This window comes from Amphiprion ocellaris, chromosome 20, assembly GCF_022539595.1.
Source record: "Amphiprion ocellaris isolate individual 3 ecotype Okinawa chromosome 20, ASM2253959v1, whole genome shotgun sequence".
In the NCBI taxonomy this organism is placed as follows: domain Eukaryota; kingdom Metazoa; phylum Chordata; class Actinopteri; family Pomacentridae; genus Amphiprion; species Amphiprion ocellaris.
Window position 1 is genome coordinate 17148322 of NC_072785.1, and position 18243 is coordinate 17166564.

The 18243-nt window shown below is 40.4% G+C and overlaps 1 protein-coding gene across 3 annotated transcripts in view; it reads left to right on the forward strand.

Annotated features, from left to right (window-relative positions):
- fsip1 (fibrous sheath interacting protein 1) overlaps positions 1-18243 on the forward strand; it is a 51225-nt gene that overhangs the window by 7078 nt on the left and 25904 nt on the right. For 2 of the 3 annotated variants that reach the window (XM_023298397.3, XM_055005894.1), the window contains exons 8-9: positions 525-686; positions 13541-13693. In XM_023298397.3, coding sequence (XP_023154165.2) covers positions 525-686; positions 13541-13693 — 315 coding nt within the window. The remainder of the gene's footprint in view (positions 1-524; positions 687-13540; positions 13694-18243) is intronic. The other variant, XM_055005895.1, reaches the window with a different exon arrangement.

The window sequence follows — 18243 nt, forward strand, 5'->3', positions numbered from 1 at the left end:
CATATGAAGCACAAATCAATGTCAATAAAATTTGTGTGCTGGTTTTTTAACTGTTGGCTTTGTGTTGTGCTCCACCTAGACCCCTGTGTTTGCTGTTTTCTTCTGCCAGTATCCTTCAGGACCCCCTTCCTGGTGTTTAGAGATTGCAGCTGTGTGTTTCGTACGGTTATGATGTTCTTTGGCAGGACAGCCTCATTAAAAGGTCTTATCTCACTGCTGTGCTGTGATGAGCTCACCATCCACCCATTGTTCCCCATAGGATATGATGGGAGTCTCGCTGGGATGAACAGTCACTGTGAGGAATAGGCAATGTCACATTTTTGGCACTTGATCCATCCAGAGGAGAATGCCAATAGCTACAGTCAGACTTGTACCTCTTCCCTGTTTCAGACTTCCCTGTTACAAAGCTGCTAAGTAAGCAATGGGGAGATATTGTTTATCAGCTCCCTATTTAGGTTGCCACAAAATAAAGCAGGCTGATACCCAGTGGACCATGACTTATTCTAATGACGCTTTTCTTCCAGGGGACCATGTGGGCTGTGTCAGTCCTGACAGACCAGGGTTACACCCCTGAGCCCTCCGACCTGGAGCAGCTGATTGACATCGACTCCAAAATTCACCATCTCCATCCTGACAACGATTTTCACGCTTACACAAGCTCTTACACAGACCTATGCATGTCTCAGGTATGTATCCAACAGCACTACTGTCTTAATAATGAGAACAATGGGTTTCTATAGTGTGCCAGTAATTCCTACAGACACCATCCAGAACTGCAACGAGGCAAGGTCATTAAGTCTTATTGCAAGGTCAGCTCAGTAGGGCACCGATGGAAACATCTTGTAAAATCTTTTGTTATTGACCCTCGGGAAGTCAGACCCCTGTTTGTCAAAGGGGAAAAATAGTATTGTGTAAGCGTCTGCACTTTGGAACTGAGGTTCGCCTCATGTTTCCATCCAGTTTTCCACGTTTCCATATGAAGACCATATTATACAGCTTCTCATGCATTATTTGCTGCTAGTAAACCTATGTAAAAATTTCACTTCGGCTGTTGTCTCCTATTATTAAAAGGATTATGGTATTTCCATATGAGCAAGGGAACATTTTTACATAATCAGGACTTTAGAAAACCATCATTGCATCAAAAAGGCAGTTGATTTTCTAGCTGCAGGGTTCCATGCATATTTTTAATACATTTCGAATTACACCAGCTGGTAATGTGCACCCTTTAAATGCTGTTCACTGAGTCTCGAGTATGATCTGTACATCGCCACCACATCAAACACTTGAGGACCAACTTAAAAGATATTTATAACTGTAAAAATTTTCCAGGCCTTGGTCCTGGGTTTGGGCCCCATCCTAGACGTGAGCTCAGTGAGTTATCTCAGGACCATATCTCACTCCAGTTTCAATTCCAGATGGCATGCTCATCATTTGCGTAACCTGTCAGTGGAAAATGATGTTTTTGAAGTCAGTTTTGCGAATGCAGGGTGCCCTTTTCGACTATCAGTACTGGATGTAGACAAGGAAAAACTGTAGTAGCTGAATGCCAGTGCTGGAACAACACTTGAGCTCTGTATGTCATAATTTCCAGAATATTTCAGCCGTTTGTTTAATTTTATATGGCTGTTAAATGAGGCTTTGCATTTGAAGTTGAAGTCATTTACTGTGCGCTGATATATGAGATAAGCATTTTTAGTATTTCCCCTGTTTTAAGTGGGATTTGACTAAGCATATGTTTAATTTTTTACATTTTGCTTGACATGGACACAAAATCAATCAGCTTATTTGTTGTTTAATTGTCTCAAATGTGCTGCTTCTCTTAGTTTTCTAAGATCTCAAACACAGACAAGAGATTTGCAGACCTTAGCTTGAGATTGTGATGATAAACTGATATTTAAAATGAATCTGGACAGATTGATCAATAAAGTAACTAGCTATAGTAGCAGGAAACAATGCAGAGAGACACACAAAGGCTGCTTCAGTGTGAAGTTCAGAAAATGAAGCTGATGATTGAAGTGAAAAATGAATCCATAGCCTGACAGTGACTCAGTCTTATAAGTTTTTAGTTTTCACACTGAGAATTGATTGAGCTCACCAGATGCGTTTGGTGATGATGACACAGCTGCGTCTTGAAACTCCCAAATTTCATAAGTTAGTAACTGCTTGTATTCACTAAACAGGTGCTGAGGGCGAATGACTGTACCACTGTCATTCCTTCTTAATAGTAACTGTTGCCTTGAATTATACCCTTCAGTGCAATCTTGTGCAAGATTCTCCCAGCATGATGTGCAGTGGACTTTTGGCCAGTTGTACAAAACTGTGATAATACTAGACAGCTGCTTGTACTACTTAGCAGCCTGCTTTCCCTCCCTTCTAACCCTTTAATCATCTTGCCTGGTCAAAAGGGTTTTTGGAGATGTAAAATTCCCCATCATCCATCCATCATCTGCTCTCCATTAGTGCGGAAATGGCTAATGCAGGCATTCCTTTTCAAATGATGTAAAATGTGAATTAGACAATGACACAAAACCTTTATGACTGCAGGTGATCCGCTCTCAAACTTCAGTGTTTGAATGTTTTTATGCCACGTATTAGAAAAATAGTGAAATGTTGGTGATTGCAACACCCGAAGAGCTTAGAAAGGAACTGTTTCCTTGCTCTGCTTCACTCCTGTCTTGCTGTTGTGGCATATATTAAAAATAAACTGCCCGTATAATAAATCTCTTTCAGAGCCAGTCATTCATTTCACATCAGTGGCCATAAATCCTTGGTGGTAATAAAAGGAAATATGGCTTTGTTTTGCAGTTACCTTTCTTCTCGGTAGTGGCTTGAGGTCCTAACTGAAACCATTTGGACAGCAGTTCGGGAACCTTCTTGTTTGAATGTTCATTCAAACGCAGACTTCAGTGCACACTTAAAAGGACCATCATACTGCATCTCTGTTTGTGCCGAAAGCGGGTTTTCCACACTGGTATTAAATCATGATCTAGATTTCCACGTTTCCCATTGTCTCTTGTTTTTTGGCTGTGTCAGATCGATCGTCTGTCACGTTTTACATGGAAGAAGGAGATTTTCACCTCTCCCCAGTGAGCACTCCCTCATAAAGAATCTGCCAACGCTTAAATCTGTGTCTTCAGAACTTAGTGGCGTCCTTTCCCAACATATTGTGATTGATATTCTTCCATGCCTGCAGATTCACCTTAGCAGTTGCTTGTCTCTGGCTACGTGAGTCTATAAGGTTGGATGCAGTCTGTAGGCCTGGCACTGACTGGGATGCTGCCGCAGAGGAGAGTCTGTCCCCCCATTAGAATATAATTACAGACTTGTAGAGGTGGAGGAGTGCCAGCTCCAGGAAAGGAACATGACTTTCCCTTTCATTTGGAGATATTAACACATGCAGGAAGATTTACTACATATGAAGTCCGCTGTAAAACCAACTGGCCATGTATTACAGCCTATCATCTTTGCAGCAATACGTATTTGCACAAAAAGCATACTTTGTAATTTTTTTTGTACACAACATAACTGGTCATGTGGATTTTAGAATTGCATTTTTGGGATTACACACACATCAGTGGTCTCTGATTTGTCTTTCCTTTTCCATCTGTGACAGGTGCATATTACACTGTACTCACTAATTGATAAGGCATTAAAAAAATCCAAATTGCAATTCCATGTCATAAACCACAGCATCTGTATTTGTGGAAGCACACTATCATTCATCACAAGGTCACGCAGTGAGTCATGGTGAATGTCTTGATGGAAAAAGTCTTGTTTTCATTGCCTCTGGCTCTATCCTGAAGATCTCTGACGATAGGAAAAAGGTCAGGTAGCTAAAAAACTCTCTATTAATGACCTGGATTCAACAGAATCAAAACACATCTCTAAACTGTTTTCCTTGGACACCATCAATATTGTGCTTATGACAGCATCGCTCCTTTTGCGTTCTTCTCCCATTTTCTCAGGCTTCGGCTGAAATTGCCTTTCTATCATTGAAAACATCTGTTGGCACGTGAGATAAATGTACAGTACACCCCTCCTACTGTACCACTGTGTGGTAATGCCTGCACCACCCACAGCTTAAAGCCAGCCGAGCCCATTCTGTCATGAGAATTAGGTGTTGTCTGCTGTTTGGTGACTTGGGTGTGTTAAGTGTTGTGTGTGTTTGTTGTGTGTGTATCTGTGTGTGTGCTTCACAGATCAGAATTACACATGTTGTCCCTGTTAAATGTGGGCTTTTTGAAAGTGTGGTTGCAATGAAAATTAACGAATGTTGTCATGGTTTTCAGTCACTGTCACAGTTTGCTTGCACTGAATCCCTCTCGTAATCAGCAGGGTTTCGGCTCCTTCTGTATTTGCTTGGTAACCCCAGCTGTGTTTTTGTTGTGCATCGCTCGGCTATATTTTGATGCGAGACTATGAGGTCACATTGTGTGGTTGCTGATGAGCACCCATGATTTTAACTACGGCAGATGTTAAGTGAGAGAGCAGAGCTTGGGACAGAGAACGCCCTTTTGACCAGCACAATGTGGTCAGTGTGTAGATTGCAAATTGATCTTACTTGGGCCGGTCATATAATTAAAGCTGTGGAAAAACTCCATTTGTGTTATATTCATCAAAAATGAAGCTTAGTCAGTCAGGACACCAGCTGACCTCAACATTTTCATAATGTTTAGAAATATACAGATGCAATAGACATGAGCCTTGGCTTCAAAATACAACTGGAAAGTGAAAGTGTTTCTTTTTAATTGTGATGGCAGCCGTAAAAGACATTGTGTCCTCTTAACTAAGGAAGAAACTGTCCTCTCCAGAATATGATGTTCATGTCCCTGCTGAGAAAATTAAAATCAGCCAATTCACAACAGAAAATTATGCAACACTGTTTTTCCCTTTCCAGCAGCTGAAGTTTATCAATCAACTTGGCAGTGACTGGGTGTGTTTTTTATGGTTCATTAGCATGAAAACACTGCAATATATCCATTTTCAGTCTTTGCGTGTGCTAATATGACACATCTAATATGGTCTATGCTTACATATTGCTCTGGCGGTTGGACAGCTGCATTGTGGGAACTGAGGTGTCAGGGTTGTCATGTGGCATGCTTGGTGTTTTTCACAAGGTTAACTTGGCTAAAAAGAATAGACTCCCCACCCTTCCCCACCCTATAATTCCCATGAGAAACAGTTTATTGTCTTCTTATAAACGCCTCTCCCACTGGTGTTCTCCACAGCAGCAGTTGTGTTAAGTGGTTTAGAGGAGTTTTTCCTTGTCATGGTTGAGATCTAACTTTTGACTGTTCCACTCGTTGTGGCTCCCCGTGGTGGATAATTTTGTCACATAGTCATCTGTTAACAATAACCAAATCTTTATACAGTATATTCGCTAATATGCTGTGATCCAACTCACAACCTGCTGCGGTTTATGTTTTCATACAGAACTGTGCAGAACTCTTGTGCAGCAATGACATGACAGTGGCTGCATTCCAAATCATCAACCTTTTCTTTTTCCTTAAGGTGCGTGCTACAGCTGCTCAGTATACATACAGTTGGGAAAAAAACTACTTCATCGTAACAATGTGCCTTAAAATTTGCCAGCCATAGTCTGTTATGCAAAGTGAGCTGTCATCTGTCTGTCTGGTTCAAGCTTGTTTATAGCCACGCAAGAAACCATGACATATGTGACGTAACTGTGTAGAGGATTGTGGGTTGAAATGGTCAGAATAGTGTACTGCCTTGCAGACTGCAAAACCCAACCAGATGTAGTAGCGCATGCAGGTATTTTTGGGGTACTACATTTGGCATGTTATGTATTGAGACATTATCATCTTTTTCTGGCGTACCATATATCAGAACATACCTGTTGATGTTGGCTTGCATGATATTCTTTTTTAAAACCCTCTAATGAAAATCAAGTTTTTCACCTTATTAACATGTGGATATGTTGTTTTATATATGCTGGGCGACACAGCACAAGTGAGATAAGCAGTGTCCATCAAGACTGAGCATTTCCACCTTGAAACTGCAGTGTCCAGATGATGATGGTTTTCATATGCAACAAATCTAAGAAACCAATCCTGTCATCATCCAGGCTGGTGTTTCCGTATTAGTGTAATTCAGAATCAGTGTCCAGTTCCAAAAAGTCTGGCTGAATTACTCCAATTTACAACTTGCCATTGTGTAGTGTGGAGTAGTTTTTATAGTGTTTGAACACAGTTGTAGGTGAGCTGGTGTGCTCGAGCTGCAGCAAATGTGGAGAAGTGGATGGATAGAGGTGGGAATTCATAGATTTACACAGTAACAGTGTTTACAGTGGTGGAAAAAAATTTTTCGGACACCCCATGCATTTGTGAAATATTGCATTAAGAATTACGCTTATGTCTTCAAGTGCAATTTCTTTTAGGACAGTCACAGCCAAAATACTAAACAAATCCAAAAAAAGCCAATAAAAACTTAAAAAATATCATTTGTATTTGTTTCCACAAATATTTCATGATAATATTTGAGATTGTGTAAAATTTCAAGGGTGTCCGAAACCTTTCTTCCACCACTATAGGTCATTTTAAGGCAAGAAGTCTCTTCTCTTGGGAAAAAAAATCTCTATTCTATACACTGAAATGCATTTCAAGATGTTTAGTCAATGACTAAAAGAGACTTTAAGCATTGCACAGTCAATTCTCACAGTCCTATATTTTTATTTTCTCAACTGAAGAAGTTCCAGCTCATTGTGCATAACTGCTTGCATGTGAATTGTAGCATTGCACTTGATAACATACAGCATTTGTCACTGGCAAACAAGAACTGCAGAAAGGATTTTTTTCCCCCTTCCAGATGCTATTGATAAATATTGAACTAGGGCTGCTTCTTTAGCTCAAGTTCAAATTTATTTCATCTGTGTCATTATTTGGCAAACATTAAAATTACTTCTATGTTAGCAACGTGGGCGGAGATGACCCCATGAGTATCTCTTTAACAGTAAAGGCAATAGACTGTGAAGTATTTACAATAGTTTGGAGGGACTGCAGATGCAACAGTGTCTTCCACAATCTGAAACTCTTCAAGCAGATCAGACACTTTTTTGAACTTTGATTGCTCTTTGGATTATGCCGATTTACTGAGAAGGCACAGGTGGTGCGGATATTTTAACACGGTATCAGGTTCAACATGCTTTTTTGATTGTAGGACGCATCAGGAGGTTTTGATCTATGCAACGATGATTGCTCCAGACCACCCTCAGTTCTGAAAAAGAAAGCAAATATAAAGTCCAGATGACCCACAAGTGAATCTTCTAATAGCTCAGGAATGTTCACCAATCACCAAGTCATCCAAAATGCTGATGTAAAACATGACCTCTGGAGGGAGAAACGACAGCTTGGAGGCAAACAAATTTCATATCTAGGGCATTTTTAAGATGGTGATATACAAATACTCACATTATCTCTTATGGAGCAGTATTAGAGTGATTTAGAGTGTAGCTTTATAGAGTAGGGAGGGGAAAGAACTATGTTAGACTATGTCTTTGTATGAGGCGAGTGCTGCAGGGTTGTAAACATTTGTTTGCATTGCTTACCAAAGTGACAGCAGTAGACAATATATGGCATGCAGCTGTGTGGCAGCACCTCTGTCTGAGAACAGGTCATAGCTGGGCAAAATGTCAGCCCTGAGAGACAGAGAAAGAAATACAAGAGACAGAGAGAAGTAAAGAGACTCTCAGCCATAGCTTCCGAACAGCTTTCTCCCGAGCTCTCACAGGGAGCGCTCGTGGCAAGACATGTGGACAGGACTTGGCAGGTAGCCGGGGTCCACGTGGCACAGCCAGAGCTCCTTCTATGCTTCAGACTTGAGGAGATACAGAGGGAGAGAAAACAGAGAGACACCGAAAGAGAAAGAAAGGAGTGTGCTGTCCTGAACAACACCAGGCGTCTCGGTGTGAGTCAGCTTTCTTCGGCTTTCTCTCATCATCGCAGCACTTTCCGTTTGAAGTGGAGTCATTAACAAGACGAATTGTTCGCAAATGCAGAGGAGTGTGTTTTCCAATCAGCAGGAATTAATTAGTCGTATTCTATCAGTGTATAATAAGGAGTTGCAGTGAGTTACTGATAATTGGGGGGCCTTGTCAGTTCTGTTGAAGTAGTGTCTCAGTTATTTTGTACCTCTCAGGCTGGATCTAGACCTTTGTATTGTACTGAAGTGTTTGGTTCACAGATGTGGGTAAAATTTTATCCACTAATTATGCAGTCCAATGTAACCACACTCCGCCACTAACTGAGTCTAAAAAAAATCACCGCATATTGTAGACTTGAAACAATACTTCAGTTATATGCTTAGAAAAGATAGAAATTACAGCAGCGTTATTGCACTGGACTGCACTCCATTTTGCCTAATAAACTGGTAACTGAGAGTATAACAAAAACATGCTGCTTTCATTATTTGTGTAGCCTGTTTTTTAATGACTGAGTGACTTAATGTGACCAACAGACATTTTTAATATAACAAAGAGCCGAGAGTCAAGGCCAATAAGCTATTTTGTGGCTACTGCATGCTAAAACAAACTGCTATTTGAAATGTTGGCGAGCGTCCACATCACGCCTCGGAAGGAAAAACCCAGGGAGTATTTTTTCCTTTGACTGATTTTTGTGACTCTTTGCATTATATTTACAAAATGCCCTGAAGTCTTTCTGACATGTAGCTTCCCCACCTCTACAAGGTATGATGAAGTTGATTGGAAAGGCCACACATTGCACAAATTACATTGCAGCGCGCGGTAGCTTTCACGATTTCACCATTGACACTTCCTTGGATTAGCTGCCTCAGAGCACGCTGTCCCTGTTTAGCTTGTGTTTAGCGTGTCAACGAGATTATCAAGCTGTCACAGTGGTTTTCGGTCTTTCTTCAGGCAGTCAACCTTAACACCAAGTGTGAGGAAGAACCTGCAGTTAACATGTTGTTGCAAAAAAAACATGCATACTGCTGCAGGATTCATGAAAACACTAATACATGATGGTGACCTAAATACTTGCCTAGTGTTGATGAGATGTATCTGACATTGCATCTCCATGAGAGGATCCAGCTGTTGTATTTGGCGAGGGGCGCTACAGATGCAGCCCACGTTGGAGCGGAGAAAGTTGCACCAGACTACCAATCCCAGAGGCTCCCTCCACTAACAAAAACTGATATGATTGACATGATGCAATTATATGCTCCTTTAATGGGAGCATCAATGTGCAGCACACTCAATTTGAAGTGAAGTGTCTGGCATGATATAGACCCCACTATTTGTCCTATTCCGTCACTTTGGACAACAGCAGATCATCCATCAAATGCTGCAGCTGTTTCACACTGAAGCTGCATGACAGCCTCTGAATGGAATGTATTGTTTCTATTTGAGATCAGAAAATTGATCACAGAATATTAATAATCACTTACTGCACGTGAGGTTTTGCTTCTCTTTTCATGCTGTGGCAAAGCAAATTCAGAACCTTTAGGTTAAACTAGGACAACGTCTCAGGAGTCGTCACATCTCGCGTGAATGATTTTTTTCCCTCTTTTAGTAACATTTGCTTTCTGATTGAAGGTGCACTTGGCAGTCAGAGTTATACTCCCAGTTTTACAAAGGTGCACTTTATATCAACTCCTGACACTAATACAGAGTCAGAGTCGGTGGAATTCATTTGATATTTCATCGGTAGGCTGACATACTTTTATCTAACAAGCCAATTATGTTGGACATGTTTTTCATTCTTAAAGAAAACAAAGTCCAGGTCTTTGTGGCCTCCCAGCAATCTTGTGACCCAGATAGATGATGTGATTATTGGAGATTTTGAACGTCATGTCAAGTGGCTACTCTGAGGGCCAATTGCTAGTATTTTACTGATGTTCAGATAAGCCGAACCTCAGTCTCTCTTCCCTGCTCTGTCTGGTAGTCACTCAGTCTAACCTCATATTCATTTAAAACTATCACACATTCCAGAGGAAGACGCACAAATCCTGTAATGTATTGGAACAATAGCTGGAGACTGCTGAGGTGAAGAAGCATTATTTGCCTAGTGTTCTCCAAGAAATGAATCATTACTACAATTTGACTGGCACAAGAGCAAAGACTAGTTTATTGTTTGTCCTTGCCAGTGCTTTTGAAATGGATCAGGGCTTGTTACTCTTGTTTATTAGAACTGCTCTATCAGCTGCATTCTTGGAAACATTGCCAGCAAAACATTGCAAAAATAGAGCATATATTGAACTGAAATGAACTCAGTATCAGCCAAACAGTTATGATTTCACACAGTTGTCAAGTATCACTTGTCAAAGCAAGCATATATTGACATTTTAGGGTTTCCAACAATTTCAAATCTGTTTGAATTTACTGTTTCGTTTCAAGAATAAGAACTGATCTGTCCAGATAAACCTTTTATGACACTGGTGAATTACAGTTGGTTTTTTTATGCAATGCAAATGGGATGGATCGAGGACAGGGAAATGTCAGCCTGTTTGGTTCTCCCTTACAGAAAGTTTAGATTTCAGGCCAGTGGTTGTAGTTAACCTTTGGCAACGTTGCTACTGATTTGCAGCAAGATCATACTTTTATATGTGAATTAAATTTTTGATACGCTGAGATGAAAATCTGGCCAACTTTGTGGAAAATGTAGGTCAAGTTTGCTGCACGTTTGCTTGAATGTTTACTGTTTGCAGCACAAGTGTTAATGTATTTGCATGTAATTTTTTTGCGTGATAGGTAAAAAAAAAATAATAAAAATACCACTCTAAATTTTATCATATTGTTATTATCCCGTGTCTTGGCTCTGTTTTCAGACTTTAGAAAATCTGGTCCATGATGGAAGATTTTAGCCAATTACAGGGCTTCGCACCAGTCAGAAGAGACAGTATAAACAACAGCAAAGTGCTTAGAACAAGATGTAATGTGGTGTTCTCAGGCATGGTATAGATTTATCATACCTAATCTGGAAAGGGTTTGATATGGCAACGCTAGTTCTGTGCTGCAGAATGGTCTGGCTGCACCTCATTATCAATCTATAAGGGGCAAAAACGCTCTGGAGTTGTTTGTATTTCTATAAACCAATCACAGTCACCTAGGGTGGAGCTAAGCCAGAGATATAATAGTGTTGTCCCCTCAAAACAGTGGCAGGGGAATTATTTTTGATGGAATATTTGCCTATTATAAAATGGGCATTTCACCCAAAAAATCTGGCAGGGCTGCCTTATTGCTGGTTAAAAATCTTTGAAAAACTTGAATTTCTCAGTGTGGCAGGTTGCTTGGCTGGAGGTGGTTACTATTTTCTGTAGTGAAGGGGATTTTGAAACAGTAATGCATAGAAAGAGCAAGTGAAGGGGAAAAGGACAAGACATTTTAAGCTTATACCCACAGTCTACATCCAGTAAATCAGACTACGGCACTGCCAATCAGCCTTGCTGCCAATTTTTCCCAGTGGTCACCTGTGGTATTGCAATTTTTAAAACCCTAACTTCAGCCTCACAGAGCTGCTAGTGGGACTGAAGTCTCTCTGGAATAAAAAAGATCTAACCTTGTTAATTTTGTTTGTTGGATCTTATTAGGTTCATTGTGTCTGCAATGAACTCTGTAAACCCTCAGATCAGCTTGATTTACTGTTGTTACATCTCTTACAACACTACTGTGAGACAAGATCCAGGACACAGACGTAACAAGGGGTTGAAAGCTAAGAAAAATGGTGCTTCTTTGCTGTAATTAGGGTCAGATTAGTAAGGTTTATAAACAGACTTTTGGCTTTCCCCTAACAGTCACCAGAATTTATAGGGTGTTAATTTAACCAGAGACAATTGGTTTAGTATAAAAATATGTAACAAACATGCCAGAGTCATTGGAAGCGGCCAGTGATGGCTTTATCATTGTTAAACTTTACAGTCTATAGTTTTTGAAAAGTAGGGCAGCTGTCGTTTCCAGATTAAATAAACTGTTTCTCCCAAAGATTTGGGCTTTTTTAGCAACGTGCATTTAGTGGTGTAAGGATGGTGGTAAAGCTAGACTTTAATTTTTATTTTTCCTGGTTGGAATGTTGTGTTTCTCACTCTGGTGCATGACAGGAGTCTGATCCGTCGTGGTCCCGGCTTTTGTAGTCTAGGATGAGTGAGTCTTAACTGAAGGGCTCTGGTAACGACCACTTAAAAGAGGCTTCAGATAGAAGCTGTCATTATTTCCCTATAAGGAGACAGAGGGCACTGCTAGGTGAGGCCACACACACTTAGGAAAAATTTTAGAGGATTTTTGTTTTTGCCAAGATTTGAATATTAAAGTTAAATTACACTGGTACCAATAGGTTGCCTGAAAGTTGTGTAAATGCAACACATGACATTAGCTGAGCAGGCAGTAGTCTGTTTTGCTTATTAACAAGGACAGAAGCATTCATTCATCTCAATGGGCTGGCTCAACTTTACTGCACTCCCCTGTTACCCTGGGTTTAACTAAGATTACATCCTATCATAAATGTGTCACAGCAGATTTAGTAACTTGATGTTTAAGTTCATAATTTCTGCTCCGTCCCGCTGTCTGCAGTAACCTACCATTTCGCCGTACGCAAGTCCCTATTGAGATGTCGACGTTTTATAAAATATCCATCAATTTCACCATTATTAGATCATACACACGCCTGTCTGCCATCCAGAGTAACCGAGAGAGATGCAGATTTCAACCACATGGCGCTGGACCGACACTCCAAAACAGTCCTGTGGTTGGCAACATCCTCTCAGACCCAACAATTTTTTTGACCTAGCTGCTGTTTTTATAGAGTCAAAATATGACCCTCATGCAGGTCACTGACTGGTCATTGTCTGCAGCATTTTTTCCATTTGAAGTTATAAAGAAATAAATTGTGGGCGGCATGGGGAAGAACCCTTTGCAGCGCCTACTGTTCCTCGTGCCGCAGCTGCACAAGCTGTTCTTCCATCGTGACCTCAGCATCAGTGCTAAAAATTTGTAAGGAGCCTGACATCTTAATCTGTGTCATTTGGATGTACTAACTTTAATTGGGATAGTTGTGTCGCTGTTGACCGAGGCCCAAAGAAAAAGATCCAGTGCTGGTCGGAAAGAAAAGCTTCTCACTTATCAGCTGTCCGTTGATGGTCCTCCAGGCATGACTCTCCTGTTTCCTCCTGACTCGTTTTAAAAGTTTGCTTTGGACGCAGCCTGTGGTTCATTGTGTCGACCCAGTGCACGTGTACGCCATAAATGTGTGATTTATGTTGGACCCCATGTGGACTGTAGCTGAGGTATTGCGCTTTCTCAGGTCTTATAATGAGAACCCGATTTTACGCTGCGATGCCTGTCAAAAGTCGGTAAGAACCATTGGTTTATATTCATCTCCGAATCTTTAGGAGTCCTGTAGGAATGGAAAACTTCACATAAATTAATTATTGAGAGCTGTTGTATAGTTTTATCCCTGTCTAAATGCTTCCAAGTGACCTCCTCGAGCTGTGAGTAGAGCTCTTGAAGGGTACCCATGTGAAATGAGTTGTTTCTGCCCCGTGAGAACCAATCATGTCTGTTGTGTATCAGGGCCCTGGCTCGAGGGTTGGCTGGAAGTGCTTTGGGGACCTGCAGCCAGGAGAGAAGGTCCTGCAGGATATAAAGGAGAGGAGAGGGCAGGAGAGGCGGCTCAGAGAGATCCAACAGCAGCTGGAGATCCTGGGCCAAGGCCAGGAGATGACTGTGAGTTCAAAGCAGCTCTGTTCATTTACACAGACACACACACAGGAGAACACATGCTCGCATTCACACAAGTGCTTACATCCACGCGGTGTCTGTGTTGCACTACTCAGAGTTCGTCTGTAGACGTGTGTGACAAATTATTACAAGCACACAGCTCTTTCTCTGTCATTCTCACAGAGGGACGATTAAATCACATGCAATATTCCCGTCTCTGCAGACCCATATTTTTTCCTTATTTCTTACATTTTTTCTTCTCTTTCTTTGCATCAACAACAAGCTCTCTTCACAGTTTACATTTTCTTACAGAATCGTTTTAATATGTTTTGATATCTTTTTTCTTTTTTTTACTGCGCAGTTAGATGTCTTGCTCAACTTTTCTTTGTAATTGGGTTGATCTGAGGACGGAGATGGTTGTAATGTCCTTCACCAGGTTTCATTGCTTTCTAACATTCTTCACTGAGATGCGATGTCCTCACTTCAGAGCGTTTCCTAGAAACCGTTTATTTAGCTCCGTCTGGTTTTAGGAGCCTCTGCAGAGTTACAACCAGGGAACTGTCCCTCTTTTGCCAAACCTTGTAGCTAAAGGCACAATGCAAGAATGTTCAAGAACAAAGGTGGATGGGCCTGATTTCTGCTTTCTCTGACATTGATGAAGTTTTGTGTGCAAGGAAAGGAAAACATTCAAGATAAATTTTGTGCTTTAACTTTGTCATTGTTCAAACAGATAGCTACTCCCGGTCCTGCGGAATAAACCCTCTGTTTGCTTCCTCACGGCTGCAAATATATTGCCTTAGACATCGGTTCTCACACTGATGAACCACAGCATGATGTATATATGCCTAATTTAAACATAAAAGATGCCGTTTTTGGTGTGGTAATAAAAACACTGGGAGCCACACCCATACATCACAAGACATCATGCCATGCAACGGAGGCCTAATTTAGGAGATACAGATGGAATTTTTTGCTAATTAGGCCAAGCTCCGTTTGAGGAAACTGTTCTTTCATGATAATCACAAAACATCAAACCCACCAATCTCTTAACTACTGGTGCTACAACCCACTCTTTGCATTTAGCTGCGTGTCACTGCAATTTATATAGTGTCACTAAGTGACTAAGTGACTTCAATGTACACTCACAGCGTGTATTCTTAGTGCCACCGGGCTTGTTTTGTGGTTAGCAAAGATTTATTTGTGCAGAATTTGTCTGGGAGGACATTCTTAAACAGCTCCACACAGCTGCAGTATTCTCATAAAGTTGATTTGTATAGCATCCATAACTCAAATGCTCTCACACAGTGTTTTTGCACCTGAAGTGTTTATTAGCTATGCAGACTTTGTGCATAGTTTGGTGTTGTCTGAAATATGAGAGCATGATAACTAAGAGGAGATCAGGGCCTGTGTCTATCAAACTCCTAAGAGTTACGCTTTTAAGAAAGTGCTAACAAGACTAAAAAAGATTTTCCTATGTGTGAACAATAAGACACACTGTTCTAAATAAGAAATTGCTATGTTGAAAAACTCAGAATTTATCACTTGTTCAGATTGTAATCGCCAATCAGGAGACAGAGGCTGTGGTCCAAAGTCTTTTCTTTGCTTTGGAAAGTTCCTAAATAAGTGACATGACACAGAAATGTCTATAGTAAGTGGCAGCCATGATAAGAGCAGAACAGATTTTGTACATGCCGAGAAAAAGTGTTTCCTTTCTTATCTCCTTTAGCATAAGATACACTGGACCATTCTTTATGAAAGGAAGGGAGATAATACCGGCAGCAACATTAAAGCAACACGTCATCCGGCCATTCATTGAGTACAGTCACATTGGACACTTGACGATGATAGAAATATCTCTGGGGATTCAGCTGTCCTGTCAGCCTACAGAGTCAGAGCCTCTGTCAACCATAACTACTTCAAAGCACAATCATATCAGATTTTTAAGGTGTTTACTGTGTTGTGTGTTGCGATTTTTGTCGTCTCATGTGTAGGCTTAAAATCACATCAGAATCAGCTTATTAACCATGGCACAGAGGAGTTATAAGAGGCTTTTGTCTAAATGATGTTCTTCATTCAGCATGGTTGAAACATGAGAAAAACAAGAAAAGCAGTCAGAGAGTGGAGTACTCCACCAAGGCTGCTCAGTCATTGTATGATTTTCAACAGATGAAATCTTTAAACAATTCGTGGTCTGCAGCAGTTGATTTGCAGTAGGATCACAATCATGCGATCGTCAGTAGGTAGCTGACGGAGTGTTCACTTGTTGTCATAGTTACAGTGACGCTGTGACGCTATCTCGCTATGATACGGAAATTCTTAACAAATCTGTGGATCCAGACTTTAAAACGCATCACTGCCAAAATCTGCTCACTTGGTCCTTGTGTCATTTCTGACCTTCCCTGAAAATTTTATCAAAATCCATTGGTCCGTTTTTGAGTAATGTTGCAAACAGACAGACAAACAGACAAACCAACAGCGATCATCACATAACTCCGCCGCGTTCCTTGGTGGAATAATAAATAATAATAGATCGGCAGGCTTGTATGTAAGTCCTATTGCAGAAATGAACAGTTTTCTTCATACAATCGTACTTAAAAAAAATGTGATTCATTCCAGTATAAGTATAAAGGAGGATGAATGTGAGAAACATTGTCAATATGAGAACCATTGGATGTAATTTCTGAGAACTGTAGCCTGTATTCCCTTTTCAATTTGATTTTAACCGTGGTAATGAAGTTTTATTTTTGATGGGGTTGTCTGTTTTTTTTATACCTTGCATGAAACAACATGATAAGAATGTATGGAGTGAAGTCTCCAAGACTTTAGTAGTCAATCTGAACATTGTAGTTTAACCAATGCAAACCCCCATCATCATAATATCTATACAGTTCTGTAGCCAAGATTAAGTGTAGTCAGATTCTCTTAGCACTGTAGTTGTAGGTCTTATGAATTCTACCTCTGATCTTTCCTTCACCTCATCAGGTTTTCCATCAAGATCAGGGAAAAGTTAAGTCAAGACGAGGATGTCATTTTTTGACTATTTAACCACAAGCATAAAATGATTCTACATCTGCCATATTGCATTTCCCTTTAAAAGGCATACTTTTATTTAGCAGCATGTTATTCTCTAAGAACATGTACAATTACACATTTTAAATATCATTTCATTTGTATGAGGTTTTTAAATGAAAACTGCACTGAAGCAAAATTCTACTGTAAGACTAAAGTCTCTTTATGACAATTATTCTTTAAGCAAACTGTATTTATGTACAATAATGGTCACTGTGGCTGAGATAAAGCTTTGTCCCCTTTTGAGAAATAGAGTTATTTTGTTTAGTTGCAGTGAGAGAATGTATTTTAATAACATGTTTGATGTAAAAACATTTTGGCTAGCATATCTACAAACTATCTTAATGACCTGAATATCGACTATTTTGTCTCCTACATGTTCGGGTGACGACAGGTTTCCTTCTCTATGAGTTTGACTGATTCCAGCATGTGATGTTAAGAATTTAAGTGTTAGTTTCGAGATCTATCTGAGCTACCTTTTTTTGCAGTGATTTATTTTATCAAAAGCGGTGTTGACTTGGATTCAGATCTGAGACTTCTTAAGAATTTTGTGCTTCATCTCTGCTTCTCCTGACTTTCAATCCAAACACGTCCCTTTCCAGAGAAATTCTCCTCTTTGCCAAAGAAAAATCTCTCTCCTCTCACCTTTGATTTTTTTAGTTTTCATTGTTAATAATATTTGCTTGTGCAGCAGGGCCTTGGCCTTTCCTGATACAATTCATTATTTGTACGACTGCCATTGTTTTGTGCTAATGATACATTTCTGTGATATTAGACAGCTGATATGGTGCTAGTTTTCCTGCAGGCTCATTTGGCTGCACTCCTAGATCAACTGCAAAAGGAAGGACAGTCCCAGCATTTACTGTAAAGCAGGATAACTCCACCGTTGCAGTTTTGTTCTAATCAGGCCAACACTATCAATCATGTTTTCTCTCTTACATTAGCCAGTACAGTGTTCTTTGGTGTGACTTAAGACAACGGCGCTCTGAAGTGTAAAAATCAAAGTTGTAATCAGAGTTTAGCTGGAAGATGTTGAGCAGAGCAGGGTGTTGCATGAACACACATCTACATCATCTCAGGGTTATGACGGACACACAGCTGCCATTCCAGGCCACAGCTGGCCTGAATATGTTAGATTCATTGCTCAGGTTCTGCCAGCTCTGCAGTTTCATGACTTTTTAATCCATAAAATTCTGCCAAGGATGGCCAGAAAAGATGAGCTATGGTAAAACAGGGTTTTCTCTCTCAGCATCTTTCTTAACCTCCTCTGCTTTGTTGCATACAGCTTATCACACTGTTTGCTCCAGTTGTCCACTACTGAAACTGAGACTGTCTAAGTAAAGGCATCTTAACAAAAGTCTCAGATTTGTTGGCATCATTGCCTCTATGCAAAGGTACTCCTGCTCCTGTCCATAGATATTATATAGCTGGTATTCATGATGAATGAACTGGCAGGATTAAACCATTCTCTATACACAAGTGTCTTT